Raw genomic sequence first — 13,648 nt, forward strand, 5'->3', positions numbered from 1 at the left:
CACAACTAGGTCTGCCTCATCTCGTGCACATGCATATGTATGGCTATTGCCATAAAGAATGAAAACTAGCTCTACCGTATGACATAAGTGTAGATGGCAACGTATGGCAACAGGTTGAGTAATAGAAGATAAACTTGAACCTATATCAACTAACACAAAGAGAATAATAGAAGACCTTTTATTATAAAAATGAACTTAGAAAGTAAATATTGGATGAATTAGTGCCAAATGAACCCCTTAATGATACTCCCGAAAGAAAAATAGAAGGGTCATTGACTTATTTATACAAGGTCTCTCTACTACTCACACAACTCCTTGTTTCCCGAAAGCATCTTAGTGTTTAGACTTTCCATTGCAGAACATTGTTGACACTAAAGTCTCTACCCAGGAAATAAAAGTTGCCACTCCAGAATACGCTTACAACGCCAATAAGTGTGACTAACTTCATCATATACCCAACAACAACCACAACCATGTTCTCACCCTTGTTTTGGAACTCAGGCAACAGTAGCATCAATTTCCCATTTCCCACAAAAAGTGGAATTGAAGGATATGCAACAATAAGTGGAAGAGGTGACCAAATGAAAAGCATCGTCAAAAGTGGTTAGAGCAAGTATATACATAACTCCTACAAGATCTTAATAAATTGTTGGTCACAATATTCTCAATTTGATCTACTCTGACATATTTAGCTCCATATGAAGCAAAAGGCTTTAGAAATAAATGCCAAATTGCATTATGGACTCAAATGACCCTTGCCAAAGACAATGCAATTGTTAAAAAACATCATCATAATCATTGGCATATTGAAATGCACATTTGATGACATCTAAGAGAATGCTCCAATCTGCACAAATGGTTATGCTTAAATCATTATCCCACTACAGTGTCATCCCTTGGAGACATATATGAACTTTTCATAAACACCAGACATCATCCCAATAGCAATCATTGTAAAGTGATCAAATCAATAGTACATATCATTCTTAAAATTCTTATGGAAGAACTCTGGCCAAACACGAGGATTGACAGCAAGAGCAATAAGAACTATACCATGTGTTGTGAATATTGCCATCAATTGAGTTTAGTTATTCAATTATAATCACATAGCATTAAACAATTGCATTAATTGCTACTCCAAAGTCAAAAGAGGAGAAGACTACTACTCTGTTATGAAGATGAATGAAAAAAAAAGAGCAAAAGAAAAGAAATGGAAAAGACTAAAAGAAAAAGGAGATCTAAACGATGCAAAAGTTAAATTTAAACTAAAATCCCAAATCTAAGCACTCTTTAGAAACAATCAAAATTGCCCCTCACTTTTATCAATGTGAGTGTATGGAATATTGAAATGAAATATAGAAATGTATATATTAATTAACCCAAAAACTTCTATATAAGAGTGACTTTTATCAATGTGAGTGTATAGAATATTGAAATGAAATATAGAAATGTATATATTAATTAACCCAAAAACTTATATATAAGAGTGAGTGGTCTAGATTAAAACCAATTTGACAGCTACCAAAATCCCATTACATTAATATTAATATATAATATTATACCCGTACACTTGGACTTCACACCTCCAATTTAAATATATTATTGTTTTCTCTTTTCACTTAAAATGAATCATTTAAATCTTATACTAACAATTATGTTTCTCACTCTTCTTTAAACACAAGCCAAGTATCCCGCCAAGTCGCGAACACTGCAAATCCTGCCCGTCACCTCGGGCACGAACCGAGCAGCACAGTAGGGGCACGACACCAACCTGCTGCCCGCGTAGATTGCCGTAAATGTCACCCCACACAGTGGGTTCCTAGAGAAGCTGCAGCCAAGGCGATGCTGGTCTGGTTTGGATCCTCGTGAGCTGCGCTGCCGTGGCGAAATTCCTGCACCGATACGTGGCCGACATAAGCCATGTGAAGGCTGGATATCGCAGTGCGTGAAGTAAGCCGCGAGCTCGGCCTGGCGGACAGGCTCGTCTCTGAGATCCTTGCACTTGAGCTCCATCTTGAGCGCCAGGACGTACTCCTTGCTCTTGCCGATCAGGTCGTCCACCTCTTTGCAGCTGTCCACGATGATCACCAGGACGGTGTGGAGGATGGCGAGGAAGACTTCAGTGAATTTGCCTTCGACGTTTGGAGGTCAGCCTCCAGTGAAGGCCCCGAGCGAGCTCTGGCTCGCGCGGTGGAGGTCGCAAAACGCCGGTTGCAGCGGCGCGAAGTTTTTGATCCCGAGTTGCGGAGTGAGGAGGCGCATTGCACTGTCGAAGGCTCCAGCGGTGACGTGATCGGCAGCCAAGGAGGAGCTTTGCGTCCAGAGTTGAGTGACCAGAGCCCCTGGAGTTACACCAGCGAAGTTCCAGGTCTTCCAGCTCCCAGCCTCCCTCCTCTTCGCCTTCCTCGGCTCCGGCTCCGGCCCTTTGACCCCCCTCGACCTGTTCCACTTCGACTCTCCGCCTGGTCTGGGACAGCAACTGTCAGCTGCTCTTCATAGAACCAATGCAAGCGTTTAGAAACTAGACAGCATGACAAAAAAGAAGTTCACATACTCCACAGCTGAACTTGTCGATCGTCAGCGCCAGAGACAACGAGTGGCAAGCTTGGATGGAAAGCAGCCCAGTTTACACCCTTGTCATGTCCCATACTTGATGACCGCATCAAAGATCGGTGTGAGCCTCGGCTGGAGAGACCGTCAGAGAGCTGATATCTCACAAACGACCAGTCTTCTGATGCAGCGATGCAGGGACCTCCAGTTCCAAGTCCTGATGGTTTGATCGTCTCTAGCACCCTGATGGAACTGGTATAATCCCCAGCAGCACCCTTGTAGTTCCAGACCTTTCAATCTTGTAGTAAGATCAATCGAAATATCGATCAAAGATGAGAATGCTGGTTCGTGACTTACCTCCCGAGACGAAAAGAGGCTGACACCGGTGAAAATGGACGCCGTGACCCATCGTGCTCGTCGAAGCGATCTATGAGAGATCCGGCCGGTGTGGAGACTGGCCAAGATCCATGGGCGCTTGGGATGGAAGCTCAGATCGAAGCGTCAGCATCTTGGATCTAACCTGAAAGGACAAATCGCTCCCCCGATCGGAGCTCGGGGATGCCGCGGGAGAAAACACACACAAATGGCGCATTAGGGTTAGCATCCAGCCGCTGGTTTCTAGAGCAATCGGACGGTCAAAGATCCGCGCTATGGCGCGTTGTGAATATTCGGATTCCCGGAGAATTTTCTATGTGATCACCTATGGACGAATCTCTCGTTGCCCTCGGCGTCAATCACAATCTCGAAGAGCTCCGACTCGGCCTCGGAGGGAGTGGGCCTGCGAAGGTCTTGCGACAGCGCCGGCGACGCGATTGATCCCTCCAAGCGCTGGCTAAACAATTCGCCACTGTCGTACTGGATCGCCATTCGATTGGCGCCTCGATCGGGGTAGGGCCTGTGATTTCCAGGATCCGCAGTCCTCCTTGCGTTCTCGGGCAGGAATTCGAAGGCGCTCTGGCCGAGATTTACGATCGCCGTGGCGTCAAAGTTACAGAGGAACGCCGCGTGAAGAGGGCTGCCGAATTCCTCCGCCCTGGAGCAGTCGGCCTGGCAGGTCATCTCGCCATTGAGCGTGAAGAACACAATTCGCGCGGCGGGGTTGAATCCACAGCCCACCGTCGTGTCGCCGCGAGCTGGAATCCATGGCTTTCGCTTGAACCTCTCGTCTGTGTAGAGAGCTCCTGGAAGAACCCTAAAATCTCGTGAGCAAGTACAGCAATCAATACGCTTTTCTCCTACCGTTTAGAAGGATCTGACCATTGGAGTAGTAGCCGATCGATCCGCGATCGCCAAAAGAAGAGCCTCTGACGAGTCCGATCGCTACAATCTGCTCGATTTCGGCGGTGGAATCCCCAGAATTTTGCCTCGCATTCTTGTCAAGATCATGGTCTTTCGCTCCAAGAACTGTGATCTCGAAGTAGGATTCTTGCGGGTAGGAGTAGATTCCCAGGAAGGGGCCAGGGAGCGGCAGCGCAGATTTGAAGAACTGCGCGCTCCCGGTGGATGAAATCTCCGCGATGGGAATCCCCGGATTGGATCGAAGAATTTGCATCAGCTCGGTCCCTGGCCCGACCTCCCACCTTGTCTCCGCGTGAAATCCCTGCTTCCGATGATGGGGACGATGATCCATCCCATGATCCACCTGGGAGAGGGCAAATGCCGCCCATCCATTCTCGAGCGCCTCGGACATGAGCGCCGGGTAGTCTTTCCAGTTGAATCCAGCGATCTTGATCGAGTTCCAGCTCTGATTCCGCGCTCTGCCGTTGACACCGCTGCTGCTGTTACCCTGATCGTGCCGCAGGTATGGAGGATTTGGACTCTGCCGGTGCCGCCGCTGCTGATCATCGTCCCGGCCGCGGTTTTTCCGAGCCACGCAGATCCTGATGACGAGGAGTAGGAGCAAGCACGCGACGACGAGCGCGATGCCGGCAATCAGCTCCAGCCCCCAGTTTGCCATCGCGAATTATCGATCATCTGGCCAGGAGAGGAAGATCGTGTCGAAGCTCTCGTGTTCTTGCTTGCTGCTGTTCTTCCTGGCTGTGGCGGTGGCGATGGAGGCGATGGATTCTTCCATCCACCGAGAAAAGAGGAAGGGAGGTTAAAGAAAACAAATTGGGCAAAGACACTGTCCAAATTCAACTCTACCGACTCGGCCAGCGGGCTTCGCCGAAGAGAAGATTGGGGAGTTCTTTCAAGTTTCCAGCCAACCCCAATCTAGCAGCGCGAATTTTAGCCGAGCGCACGCGATTAGGATGAGTGATCCAAGCGTGATGTTTGTCGTTGTCACGATTTTTGTCTTTCCAGTGCTTTCATTTGGTGGAAAAAGAACTCCGGAGTGGAACGGGAAAGCGCATTGAATTCTTAAACTAGAATATTCTAAACAGTGTACCCGAATATGCCCATCGCAGACTTTAACTGAAAGGTTACAGGTATGGCTTTTCCTGTGTGTATTAAATTCTCTGTACAAGCAGACACTAGCACTTTGGTTTGGGTATGCTTCGTCCCAAACAAGCATTGGGAGTAAAGAATCATAGACCCCAGAGAGAATGGAATGGAAGGAAAGAGAAAAAGGATAATAGATACCTGCAATCGATTGATCGATCCACTGTGGCTCGATCGATTAATCGAATTTTTCCCAGTCGGTGGTGATGTTTGGAGTGCCTTGCGGTGGAGGAGCAGTGAGGCTGCCAACGCCGCTATCGAAAGTTTCCCATTTCGTGGTCACAACGCTGTTCCTGGAGGCCAGAGGATGTGGGATTGAGTTCTTGGTCTTGAGGTTGTCGAGGAAATCGACGTAGTTCTGGACCCTTTTCACCTGGAGTTTCGAGAGGCGATGAGAATGGATCGAGAGATGGAAGATCAAAACTCGTACCTGTATTCGCCTTTGGACTTTGGCCTCGCCATCGGCTTCGATCGCATCCAGCTTGAGCAGCTGCCGCATCATAAGCTCCGTGAGCTTGTCGAGATCTCTCTCCGGGACATTATGAGCGCTCTGAACGGCTGCTTCCAGAGCAGGGATCTGCGAAGCAATCGAAGAATCAGTAGCAGAAAAAAGAAGGAACTTTGGTACCTGTTCGGCGAGCTTGTCAGTCTCGGATCCCACTTCCGCCACGGCCCTGCAAGCCCGCTCCATTTTCTCGTTGCTCCTCATCTCCTCCAGCCTCCTCTCGCGGCTGGCCGGGTCCTCGACAAGGATGATCTTTGCCTTGTCTTTCACACCAGCCAAATGGAGGTACTCGACATCATCCTTTTCCTTGCCTCTGAAGAGAAGCCTCTGTTCATGCGGCTGGAGGCCCGTCTCTACTGCTACCAGCTTCTTCAATTCGCCTGTTCCATCCAGGACCAAAGAAAAGAAAAATAAAAAAAAACTAGAAATCTCATGGAAATCTCCTCCCCCTCTCTGTCGATCGATCGATCGATTTCTATCCTCTTACCGAATGATGCTTGCGCCGGAACGCTGATCTCATGCGCCTGGAGGCCATGGGAGACCCGGATCTTGATCAAAGGCCCTGCTGGAGTGGAATCGCCATTCTCTCCCTCGCCGGATTGGCGCTTCTGGACGAGCATCCCTCCCGGTCGCAGCTCCCAGGAGATGAGATCGCCAGGATCGCCGGCATTCTCCGTCTTGGAGCCGATCATGACTGATAGATAGATTGCAATCAAACCCTAGAAGAATGAGCCACAGTAAAACCCTGGTACGGTAGAGCTATCCAAAATCTCTCATAAATATGGCCAATGGATTTTTCCCTCTCTTTTCTCTTGAAAAGCCCTAAGAATGTAGCTCTTGGCTAGGGTTCTTCGTTCGCAGAATGCCGAGCTACAAGCTCAAGGGCGTTGACGTGCGCTTCCCCTACGATGCCTACGATTGCCAGCTCGTGTACATGGAATCTGTGATAGCGGCGCTCCAGAAGGTAAGCTCCAGAAGATCGATTGACCGAAATATGTCTCGAATCTCACAGGGGCAAAATGCGCTTCTGGAGAGCCCGACAGGGACTGGAAAGACTCTGTGCTTGCTCTGTGCGACACTGGCTTGGCGGGAGAGTCTCGCTCCGCCGGATCGGGGGAGGAGGATGAGCGCCAGTAGTCAATCCAGTGATCTCGATCCCACTTCCTCGCAGGAGGCAAACAAGCTTCCTACGGTAATCTACGCTTCTCGAACGCACAGCCAGCTCCAGCAAGTCATTCACGAGCTCAAGGCGACGTCATACAGGTTTGATTGATCTCGATAAAACTTTGGGAGCTTATATTCTTTGATGAACTGTAGGCCGAAGATGGTGGCTCTTGGATCGAGAGAGCAGCTATGCATTGAGAAAGATGTGCAAAAATTGCGGGGGAGAGCTCAGAATAATGCTTGTCGTACCTCGTGCAAAGCCCGCAAGTGTTACCACCACACTCGTGTCAATGGTATTTTCCGTTTCATTCCGCAATTTTGCTCTGATATCTCTTGTTCCAGAATACCTCAAAAACAATCCGGAACTCGGGAACGAACCGATTGATATAGAAGATTTAGTTCGAATTGGCAGAACCCATGGTCCGTAAGTGCCAATCTATCTTATGTCTTAAACGTTATGATTAAATATTTGTTGCAGATGCCCGTATTTCCTCTCTCGAGAGCTTCACGGTTCAGTAGACATGATCTTTGTTCCTTACAACTATCTCATCGACAAGGAAAACCGAAAATCGCTAACCGGAATCCGTTGGGAGAATTCTGTCATAATATTTGACGAGGCTCACAATCTGGTATGTCCTTCGTCATGGTTCTTATCGGAAATGCTCATCTGAATTTCTTAGGAAGGTGTTTGTGCTGATGCAGCATCTTTTGACCTTCCGACGACTACATTATCGGCATGCATCTCCGAGGCTGGCCAATGCGTTGAGCTGGCAACACTTCAGCGAAGTATCAGCAATAATGCAGACAAGTCTGGTGATTCTGAAAACTTCGCTCTATTGAAAGGTGGTGTAGATATTGATATGTAAAGAAGCTAACTTTTGCGTCTACAGCTTTGTTGTTGGAGCTGAGCAAAAAAATTGACGACATCTCTTTTGATTCGGAAGAGCTAGGTTTCACACGACCAGGATCTTACATTTATGACTTCTTGTCGGAGCTGAAAATTACCTGGGAAACCTCTACAATGCTAACAGATACAATTGATTCTGCTATCAGTCTCCTACAAGAAGGTGCTTGCTTCTCAAGAATTTGACATTTTAACTTTTTCTTGTAGATTCTAGCGCGCCTTCGGGAAAGCCAAAAACATCAACTTGCAAGCTTGAGTTGTTACGAGATGCGTTCCGCACTATATTCAGGGGAAAGGACTCAACTCATGCTACCTGTTACCGTGTAAGCGTTTTCAAAGTCTGTTTAGAGTAACTTTTATTAACTGGCGAATGCTAGGTACATGTACAAAACTCTTACAGAAGAGCCGAGGACAAGGGATTGAGCAAAGGTTTGTTTGTGTAATCGTTCTGTATAAACTTTGTGTAATATCTATCCTGCTCAGGCGACAAAAAATCACGAACTTTTAGCTGGTGGTGTTTCAATCCCGGAATAGCCATGGAAGAGTTTTCAAAATTGGGAGTTCGAACAATTGTATTAACATCTGGAACGTTGTCCCCGCTTGAGTCGTTTGCCATCGAATTAAAACTGTACGTATATTTTGGTCACGTTCTTGATTGAGTTTTTATTTTTACTATGCAGACCATTCGACGTCCGGCTGGAAAATCCTCATGTGATAGGAGCGAACCAGATATGGGTTGGCGTGGTATCCTCTGGGCCTTCCGGACGGGCTTTAAATTCATCTTATCGAACTCGGGACTCTCCGGAGTATAAAAACGATCTTGGGAATACAATTGGTAACGACAACTTTTTCTTTTTTTTAACTCTCATTCTATCTATTGATTCTAGTAAATTTCGCGCGAATTGTTCCCAATGGTCTACTTGTATTTTTTCCTTCCTACTATTTATTGAACTCATGTGTTGATTCATGGCAAACTCCGGTTAGTAACAATCTCGAGTGAGCAATTCGACTAAGTTATCGGTCACAGAATCAAGTAAATGGACACACGTTATGGGAGAGGATTTGCAAGCATAAGCAACCGGTTGTTGAGCCAAAGGAGTCGGCATTATTCAATCAAGCACACGAGGTGATTACTTTGGATTGCCATGTCCTCAAATTCAGTGTCTATGTTTCAAGGATTTTCTGGCGAAAGTAAAGGATTCAACAGGTACAGGAGCTGTGTTTTTTGCCGTTTGTCGAGGAAAGGTTGGGCCTTGCGTCTTCGTATTTTTCTTCTACGATTTTCGATCGTCCTCGTGTTTAGTCTATTGCCGTTTTCAGGTTAGCGAAGGTTTAGATTTTGCGGATGAAACAGGACGCGCGGTTATTGTTACAGGAATGCCTTTTGCAATGAAGACTGATCCGAAAGTGAGTCCTTACAAATCAGTAACATTGAAAATAGACTTTTCCCTTTTAGGTGCGTTTGAAGAGACAGTATCTAGACGAGGAAGGACGACGAACAAAAACCAGCACCCGTAAGGTACTTGAGATGCTACAAAATCACCTGTAGTAACAAAACCTTTCCAGGTTCTGACTGGAGAGGATTGGTATGTACAACAGGCTTCACGAGCCGTCAATCAGGCTGTAGGACGGGTTATACGACACAAGAACGATTATGGTGCAATCATTCTCTGTGACGAAAGGTAGCTTGCAAAGCTTCTTTTAGTTGCTTTACGTTTGGCAAGTCAGGTTTGCCCAGGCTGGTGCACAAAGTCAACTGTCACTGTGGCTCAGACCCCACGTCAAGGTTTGTAAAACGTTATAATTTTCTTGCATATTCACAGAAACATGCAGCTATATTCGAAGTTCGGGGATGCTGCTTTTACATTGACTAGATTTTTCAAGGACAAAAAGCCACAACCACGGACAATGTCTAAAGTTCAGCAAAACACGTCAAGCTTGCCTGATTTGCCGTGTTTGAACAAAGTTCATCCATTACAAAGTGAACCAAGACAGTCAGCTGTAACGACATTCATTGCATCAGCTGGTAAGAAAACATTTCTTTTGCAAAATTCATTGTTTTTGTTACGCAGTTGCGGTACACGAAAATGTTTTCCTGGAGCGTAAAACTATTGATCCCCTAGTACGTAACATAGTTCCATGTTCCTCTATATCAAAAGAAGTTTGTTTTCACAGAGTAAGATCTTTGGGGCCTCTACAAATGAACAGCAGCCACTGTCTGTGGTGCTTGCCGCGAAACGAAATCAGCAGCTTTGCAGTGCGGCAATCAAGCCTGCCAATCGCGCGTTTGGAAGTCGTCCCGAGCTCGTCAAAAACGCTATTAGCGTCTCAAAACAGCGAGGTTCTGATGAAGGTACCGATCGTGTGTCTTCGCCAATAGAAGCTTGCGAGGCCGGCACGGTCGGTACTTCCGCTTTCAAAACTGCTGGAAATTACATTCAAGAGGTAAGCTTTCTTAAGCTATTTAGTGAGGAGAGTTTTAACACTATGCCAGGTGAAAGCTCGTCTCACTAGCCCCGAGTATGAGCGCTTTCTGGCGTGCATGAAAAGCTTCAAAGACGGGACAACGAAGGTAGAAGATGTCTTCACTACAATGTCCGGCATATTTGCGGCTCCCGAGCGCCGTTATCTTCTTGAGAGGTTCGCTGCTCTTTATTCCATTTTCAGACTTATCACTATTTTGCAGGTTTGGTTGCTTTCTACCCAGTCGATATCAGAAAAACTTTGATGAATACATGAGTGCAAATTCAGGTAACGCTTTTTTTATCGAAAGGGAGGCTGATGCGTTTATGCAGGTGATTGTAAGGAATGCTACTCTGGCTTTCCCTTGGGAAGTCGGAAGAGGCAAAAACCATAGCTGATGTATATACCGTACTATGTTTATGTACGGGCGTCTAATATATACCTTTCAGCCCTATAGCTAAATCGATGTTTCGGATATCTGGGAGCCATTGTCGAGCGCTTTTCCAGCTCAATTCTGGACGAAAGGTGGGTGTCTGCCTGGTTGACGAGTGATTCTAACGTGTATAACCTTTTCTCAGGCGCGAATGGCAACGATCGCAAGCGCTGGTGCGAGTCAGGCTGTGCTTGACAAGATCAACAATGCGGGGCTACTGCGAGCCAAAGGATTGATCTCTGGTGAATGGGTGTCCGCTGAAGACGGTAGAACGCTGCCTGTAAGATAGAAGATCACTTGGGTTTCGGTCGTAGGAAAGCCGGCTTTACGCCCTTTTATTTGGCCAGGTTTACAATCCTGCGACTGGTGAGTTTTTAACAGAGGTTCCGCTCATGGGGGAAAGAGAGACATTGTCGGCCATCGACTCTGCACACAACGCGTTTAAGTGTACGTAAAATCGTGATCGAACTCCAAGCTAAGTTTTTTTCTTGTCTCTTTTCTTTCAGCATGGAGTAAAAAGACATGTTCGGAGAGAAGCAAGCTTCTGCGTAGATGGTGAGGATGGCAAAGGTGTAGTTTCCCTGGGTTTTGAGACAAGCATGACAGGTATGAGCTCATACTTGAGAAAAAAGAGGAGATAGCTCAGCTTATGACTCTAGAACAAGGAAAGCCTTTGAAAGAAGCCCTTGGTGAGGTAACTCTCTGTCTAGCTTCATGGTATCGAGTTTAGTGCTCTATATTTGCAGGTCTCGTATGGAGCTGGCTTCATAGAGCTTTTTGCTGAGGAAGCAAAGCGCACATATGGCGATATTATACCATCGCCTTATCCAGACCGGCGATTACTCGTTGTAAAGCAGGTACTTCACATTTGAACTACCACGGTCGAGGCAACCTGAAAAATATCTATTTTGTAGCCTGTTGGTGTTGTAGGTACGATAACTCCGTGGAATTTTCCCCTTGCCATGATCACACGCAAGGTAAAACTTTTCACATCCAGAAAAATAGTTATTTTTGTCTCAACCTTGTATAGGTTGCTCCAGCACTTGCAGCAGGCTGCACAGTAGTGATTAAGCCTGCAGAACTTACGCCCTTGACTGCATTAGCTGCTGCAGAACTATCCATTCAAGCTGGTATACCCCCTGTAAGTTTTTCTAACGAATGGTGGACCTTTTATATCAACTGTGTCAATGAAGGGAGTCATCAACGTTGTCATGGGAGATGCTCCGCAAATCGGAGCTGCACTTTTGGAGAGCACTAAGGTACTTAACTTTTGTTTTTTATTCTAACACTGTAAGCTGTAGTAGGTTCGCAAAATCTCATTCACTGGGTCTACACAAGTGGGTAAAAAGCTTATGGCTGGAGCAGCAAGTACCGTAAAGCGGGTACAGCGTTTTTCTTTTCTGTATCTCTCTTATTGCTTGTACTTTTCTGCTTGAACAGTTATCTCTTGAACTTGGTGGAAATGCACCATGTATCATACTGGATGATGCAGACATAGAAGTGGCTGTTAAAGGAGCCGTAAGTACTCTGGTTTGATTGTTTTGGTACTTTTGACACAGCCTTTTACTGATTTCTCCTGTCGTGTATCTTTTCCCCATGCAGTTGGCTTCCAAGTACCGGAATAGCGGCCAGACCTGTGTTTGTGCCAATAGAGTCCTTGTCCAAGATGGTATGCCTTTTTAGTACGACCTTTCTTGTTTCTAAGTCTCATTTTTCAAGGTATATATGACAAGTTTGCGGAGGCTTTTATTCAAGCGGTATCTGGCCTTAAGGTTGGAAATGGTTTGGAAGAAGGGGTCACGCAGGTATTGTAGGACTCAAGAGGCTTTGGCGAGCTATTGATGTGGTCTTTGATATACAGGGTCCCCTGATTAATGAAGCAGCTGTGAAGAAGGTAGTGATCTTTTAATGTTTTTCGCTATAAAATTTGTAATAACAGGTAGAGCAACACGTTGAAGATGCATTATCGAAGGTAATAACCCGATATCCGAATAAGCCATGGCCTGATTCTGTGGACTTGGATTTACAGGGTGCAATGCTCCTGGCGGGAGGCCATCGACATAGGCTTGGTGCCGCCTTTTACGAGCCAACTGTTCTCGGAGATGCAACAGAAGAGATGCTAATAATGAAGTACGTTTGCTGCCGGTGAAGTGGATCAGGGACTCCGTTTTTTTTTCTTTTCTTTCTGCAGAGAGGAAGTTTTTGGGCCTGTTGCACCCCTGATTAGATTCAAAACAGACGAGGACGCAATCAGGATTGCCAACAGCACCGAAGCTGGTGAGCTTCATTCATCTTTGGAATTTCCTGTCATTCATTTGTCACATCTTCAGGATTGGCTGCGTATCTTTTTTCGGGAAGCATCTCTAGAGCTTGGCGTGTGGCGGAGGCATTAGAATATGGAATGGTTGGTTGGAACGAAGGAGTGATTTCTACGGAGGTAGATTTACTCGTTTTTGGAGTTCGTTTGAAAAACTTTCTGGTCCAGGTCGCTCCATTCGGGGGTGTTAAACAATCCGGGCTTGGTCGTGAGGGATCCAAATACGGAATCGACGAGTACCTGGAGGTATGATCAATGAAATGAGGTTTCTCGTTTTAAATTTCTTTTTTCTTTCTGCAGATGAAGTACATATGCATAGGAAATATGTTGCCTTGATTGCTTTTAAATTCTTATTGTTATATATGATTGCCAAGAAAAAAAGCTACTTGAACAATTGTTTTTTCCTGTTGTTCTTTCCTATTTCTAATAGTGTTTGTTATGTAAAAAAAAAAAAATCTTTTATTCAAGGATTTTGCTGCTTGTTTACAGAGCAAGATCCTTTACATGCCGGGAGGATTTCCGCTAAATTTCTCATTCTCTCGGGTCCATGTTTATTATTGGCGGGTGATTTCACTTTTGAAAGTAATGATTATTCTAAGGATATTCTTGAAAAGGGGTGTAGGGTTTATTGGCCGATGACATAGCTGCTGCTGCTTCTTTGGAATAGGACGGAGCTCTTGACATGGAATTGGGCGGATCAATTGGTGCAAGTCCAGTTTTTGTTTTCTCCAATTTCACTGATCCTTTTCTGGTCTAAAGGTTCTACTTTAGTGGAAGCTCAAGACAATCGATCCTCACGTAAATGGATTGTTGGAAATTCCTCCAATGCTAAAGAGGAATGCTTTGTTTTTCAGCTTCTCCCGAGTGTAA

At 45.9% G+C, this 13,648-nt stretch overlaps 5 protein-coding genes across 6 annotated transcripts; 2 read left to right on the forward strand and 3 right to left on the reverse strand.

Annotated features, from left to right (window-relative positions):
• Positions 1–1,590: 1,590 nt before the first annotated feature.
• LOC9629703 (coatomer subunit alpha-3) lies at positions 1,591–3,122 on the reverse strand. Of its 2 annotated transcripts, none has more exons than XM_024683903.1 (3): positions 2,908–3,122; positions 2,555–2,840; positions 1,591–2,486 (listed from the first exon to the last, which is right to left on the reverse strand). In XM_024683903.1, the coding sequence occupies exons 2-3, from the start codon at positions 2,661–2,663 to the stop codon at positions 2,149–2,151; spliced, it is 447 nt and encodes a 148-aa protein (XP_024539671.1). In that variant the 5' UTR covers positions 2,664–2,840; positions 2,908–3,122; the 3' UTR covers positions 1,591–2,148. The 2 variants fall into 2 exon arrangements, with proteins under 2 accessions (XP_024539671.1, XP_024539676.1); XM_024683908.1 differs by having other exon boundaries at positions 2,555–2,848.
• Positions 3,123–3,180: 58 nt separating this feature from the next.
• On the reverse strand, positions 3,181–4,848 carry LOC112350061. The gene is made up of 2 exons (XM_024685559.1): positions 3,790–4,848; positions 3,181–3,731 (listed from the first exon to the last, which is right to left on the reverse strand). Exons 1-2 carry the CDS (start codon positions 4,505–4,507, stop codon positions 3,247–3,249), a joined length of 1,203 nt encoding a protein of 400 aa, XP_024541327.1. The 5' UTR covers positions 4,508–4,848; the 3' UTR covers positions 3,181–3,246.
• Positions 4,849–4,960: 112 nt separating this feature from the next.
• On the reverse strand, positions 4,961–6,243 carry LOC9629704 (BAG family molecular chaperone regulator 4). Its single transcript, XM_002961860.2, has 4 exons — positions 5,985–6,243; positions 5,621–5,877; positions 5,423–5,569; positions 4,961–5,365 (listed from the first exon to the last, which is right to left on the reverse strand). The coding sequence occupies exons 1-4, from the start codon at positions 6,187–6,189 to the stop codon at positions 5,171–5,173; spliced, it is 804 nt and encodes a 267-aa protein (XP_002961906.1). The 5' UTR covers positions 6,190–6,243; the 3' UTR covers positions 4,961–5,170.
• Positions 6,244–6,326: 83 nt separating this feature from the next.
• Positions 6,327–10,482, forward strand: LOC9629705 (regulator of telomere elongation helicase 1 homolog). Its single transcript, XM_024684101.1, has 24 exons — positions 6,327–6,461; positions 6,510–6,760; positions 6,815–6,954; positions 7,004–7,085; positions 7,140–7,290; positions 7,342–7,504; positions 7,552–7,728; positions 7,773–7,888; positions 7,943–7,994; positions 8,049–8,193; positions 8,246–8,400; positions 8,453–8,544; positions 8,593–8,691; positions 8,742–8,810; positions 8,886–8,972; positions 9,022–9,084; positions 9,132–9,247; positions 9,294–9,351; positions 9,399–9,591; positions 9,638–9,687; positions 9,741–10,010; positions 10,060–10,205; positions 10,252–10,316; positions 10,361–10,482. The coding sequence occupies exons 1-24, from the start codon at positions 6,360–6,362 to the stop codon at positions 10,420–10,422; spliced, it is 2,904 nt and encodes a 967-aa protein (XP_024539869.1). The 5' UTR covers positions 6,327–6,359; the 3' UTR covers positions 10,423–10,482.
• Positions 10,424–13,183, forward strand: LOC9656931 (succinate-semialdehyde dehydrogenase, mitochondrial). The gene is made up of 20 exons (XM_002961395.2): positions 10,424–10,553; positions 10,607–10,741; positions 10,809–10,908; positions 10,968–11,016; positions 11,068–11,155; positions 11,208–11,318; positions 11,376–11,438; positions 11,492–11,602; positions 11,655–11,720; positions 11,766–11,843; positions 11,902–11,979; positions 12,064–12,130; positions 12,181–12,266; positions 12,323–12,355; positions 12,401–12,433; positions 12,491–12,591; positions 12,653–12,738; positions 12,792–12,898; positions 12,947–13,024; positions 13,079–13,183. Exons 1-20 carry the CDS (start codon positions 10,494–10,496, stop codon positions 13,112–13,114), a joined length of 1,566 nt encoding a protein of 521 aa, XP_002961441.2. The 5' UTR covers positions 10,424–10,493; the 3' UTR covers positions 13,115–13,183.
• Positions 13,184–13,648: the final 465 nt, after the last annotated feature.

The sequence above is a fragment of the Selaginella moellendorffii genome, unplaced genomic scaffold (genome assembly GCF_000143415.4).
Source record: "Selaginella moellendorffii unplaced genomic scaffold, v1.0 SELMOscaffold_1, whole genome shotgun sequence".
Taxonomy (NCBI): domain Eukaryota; kingdom Viridiplantae; phylum Streptophyta; class Lycopodiopsida; order Selaginellales; family Selaginellaceae; genus Selaginella; species Selaginella moellendorffii.

Bases quoted from the DNA above. Each gene is read 5' to 3' on its own strand.
- LOC9629703 (XM_024683903.1), bottom strand. From the start codon at position 2,663: ATGCGGTCATCAAGTATGGGACATGACAAGGGTGTAAACTGGGCTGCT. The intron at 2,487-2,554 runs GTATGTGAACTT...TATGAAGAGCAG, and splicing joins TCGACAAGTTCAGCTGTGGA to CTGACAGTTGCTGTCCCAGA.
- LOC112350061 (XM_024685559.1), bottom strand. From the start codon at position 4,507: ATGGCAAACTGGGGGCTGGAGCTGATTGCCGGCATCGCGCTCGTCGTC. The intron at 3,732-3,789 runs GTAGGAGAAAAG...GGGTTCTTCCAG, and splicing joins TGGTCAGATCCTTCTAAACG to GAGCTCTCTACACAGACGAG.
- LOC9629704 (XM_002961860.2), bottom strand. From the start codon at position 6,189: ATGATCGGCTCCAAGACGGAGAATGCCGGCGATCCTGGCGATCTCATC. The intron at 5,878-5,984 runs GTAAGAGGATAG...TGGATGGAACAG, and splicing joins TCCGGCGCAAGCATCATTCG to GCGAATTGAAGAAGCTGGTA. The intron at 5,570-5,620 runs GTACCAAAGTTC...ATTGCTTCGCAG, and splicing joins CTGACAAGCTCGCCGAACAG to ATCCCTGCTCTGGAAGCAGC.
- LOC9629705 (XM_024684101.1), top strand. From the start codon at position 6,360: ATGCCGAGCTACAAGCTCAAGGGCGTTGACGTGCGCTTCCCCTACGAT. The intron at 8,545-8,592 runs GTTAGTAACAAT...TATCGGTCACAG, and splicing joins TTGATTCATGGCAAACTCCG to AATCAAGTAAATGGACACAC. The intron at 9,688-9,740 runs GTACGTAACATA...TTGTTTTCACAG, and splicing joins GTAAAACTATTGATCCCCTA to AGTAAGATCTTTGGGGCCTC.
- LOC9656931 (XM_002961395.2), top strand. From the start codon at position 10,494: ATGTTTCGGATATCTGGGAGCCATTGTCGAGCGCTTTTCCAGCTCAAT. The intron at 11,439-11,491 runs GTAAAACTTTTC...AACCTTGTATAG, and splicing joins TTGCCATGATCACACGCAAG to GTTGCTCCAGCACTTGCAGC. The intron at 11,980-12,063 runs GTAAGTACTCTG...TTCCCCATGCAG, and splicing joins AAGTGGCTGTTAAAGGAGCC to TTGGCTTCCAAGTACCGGAA.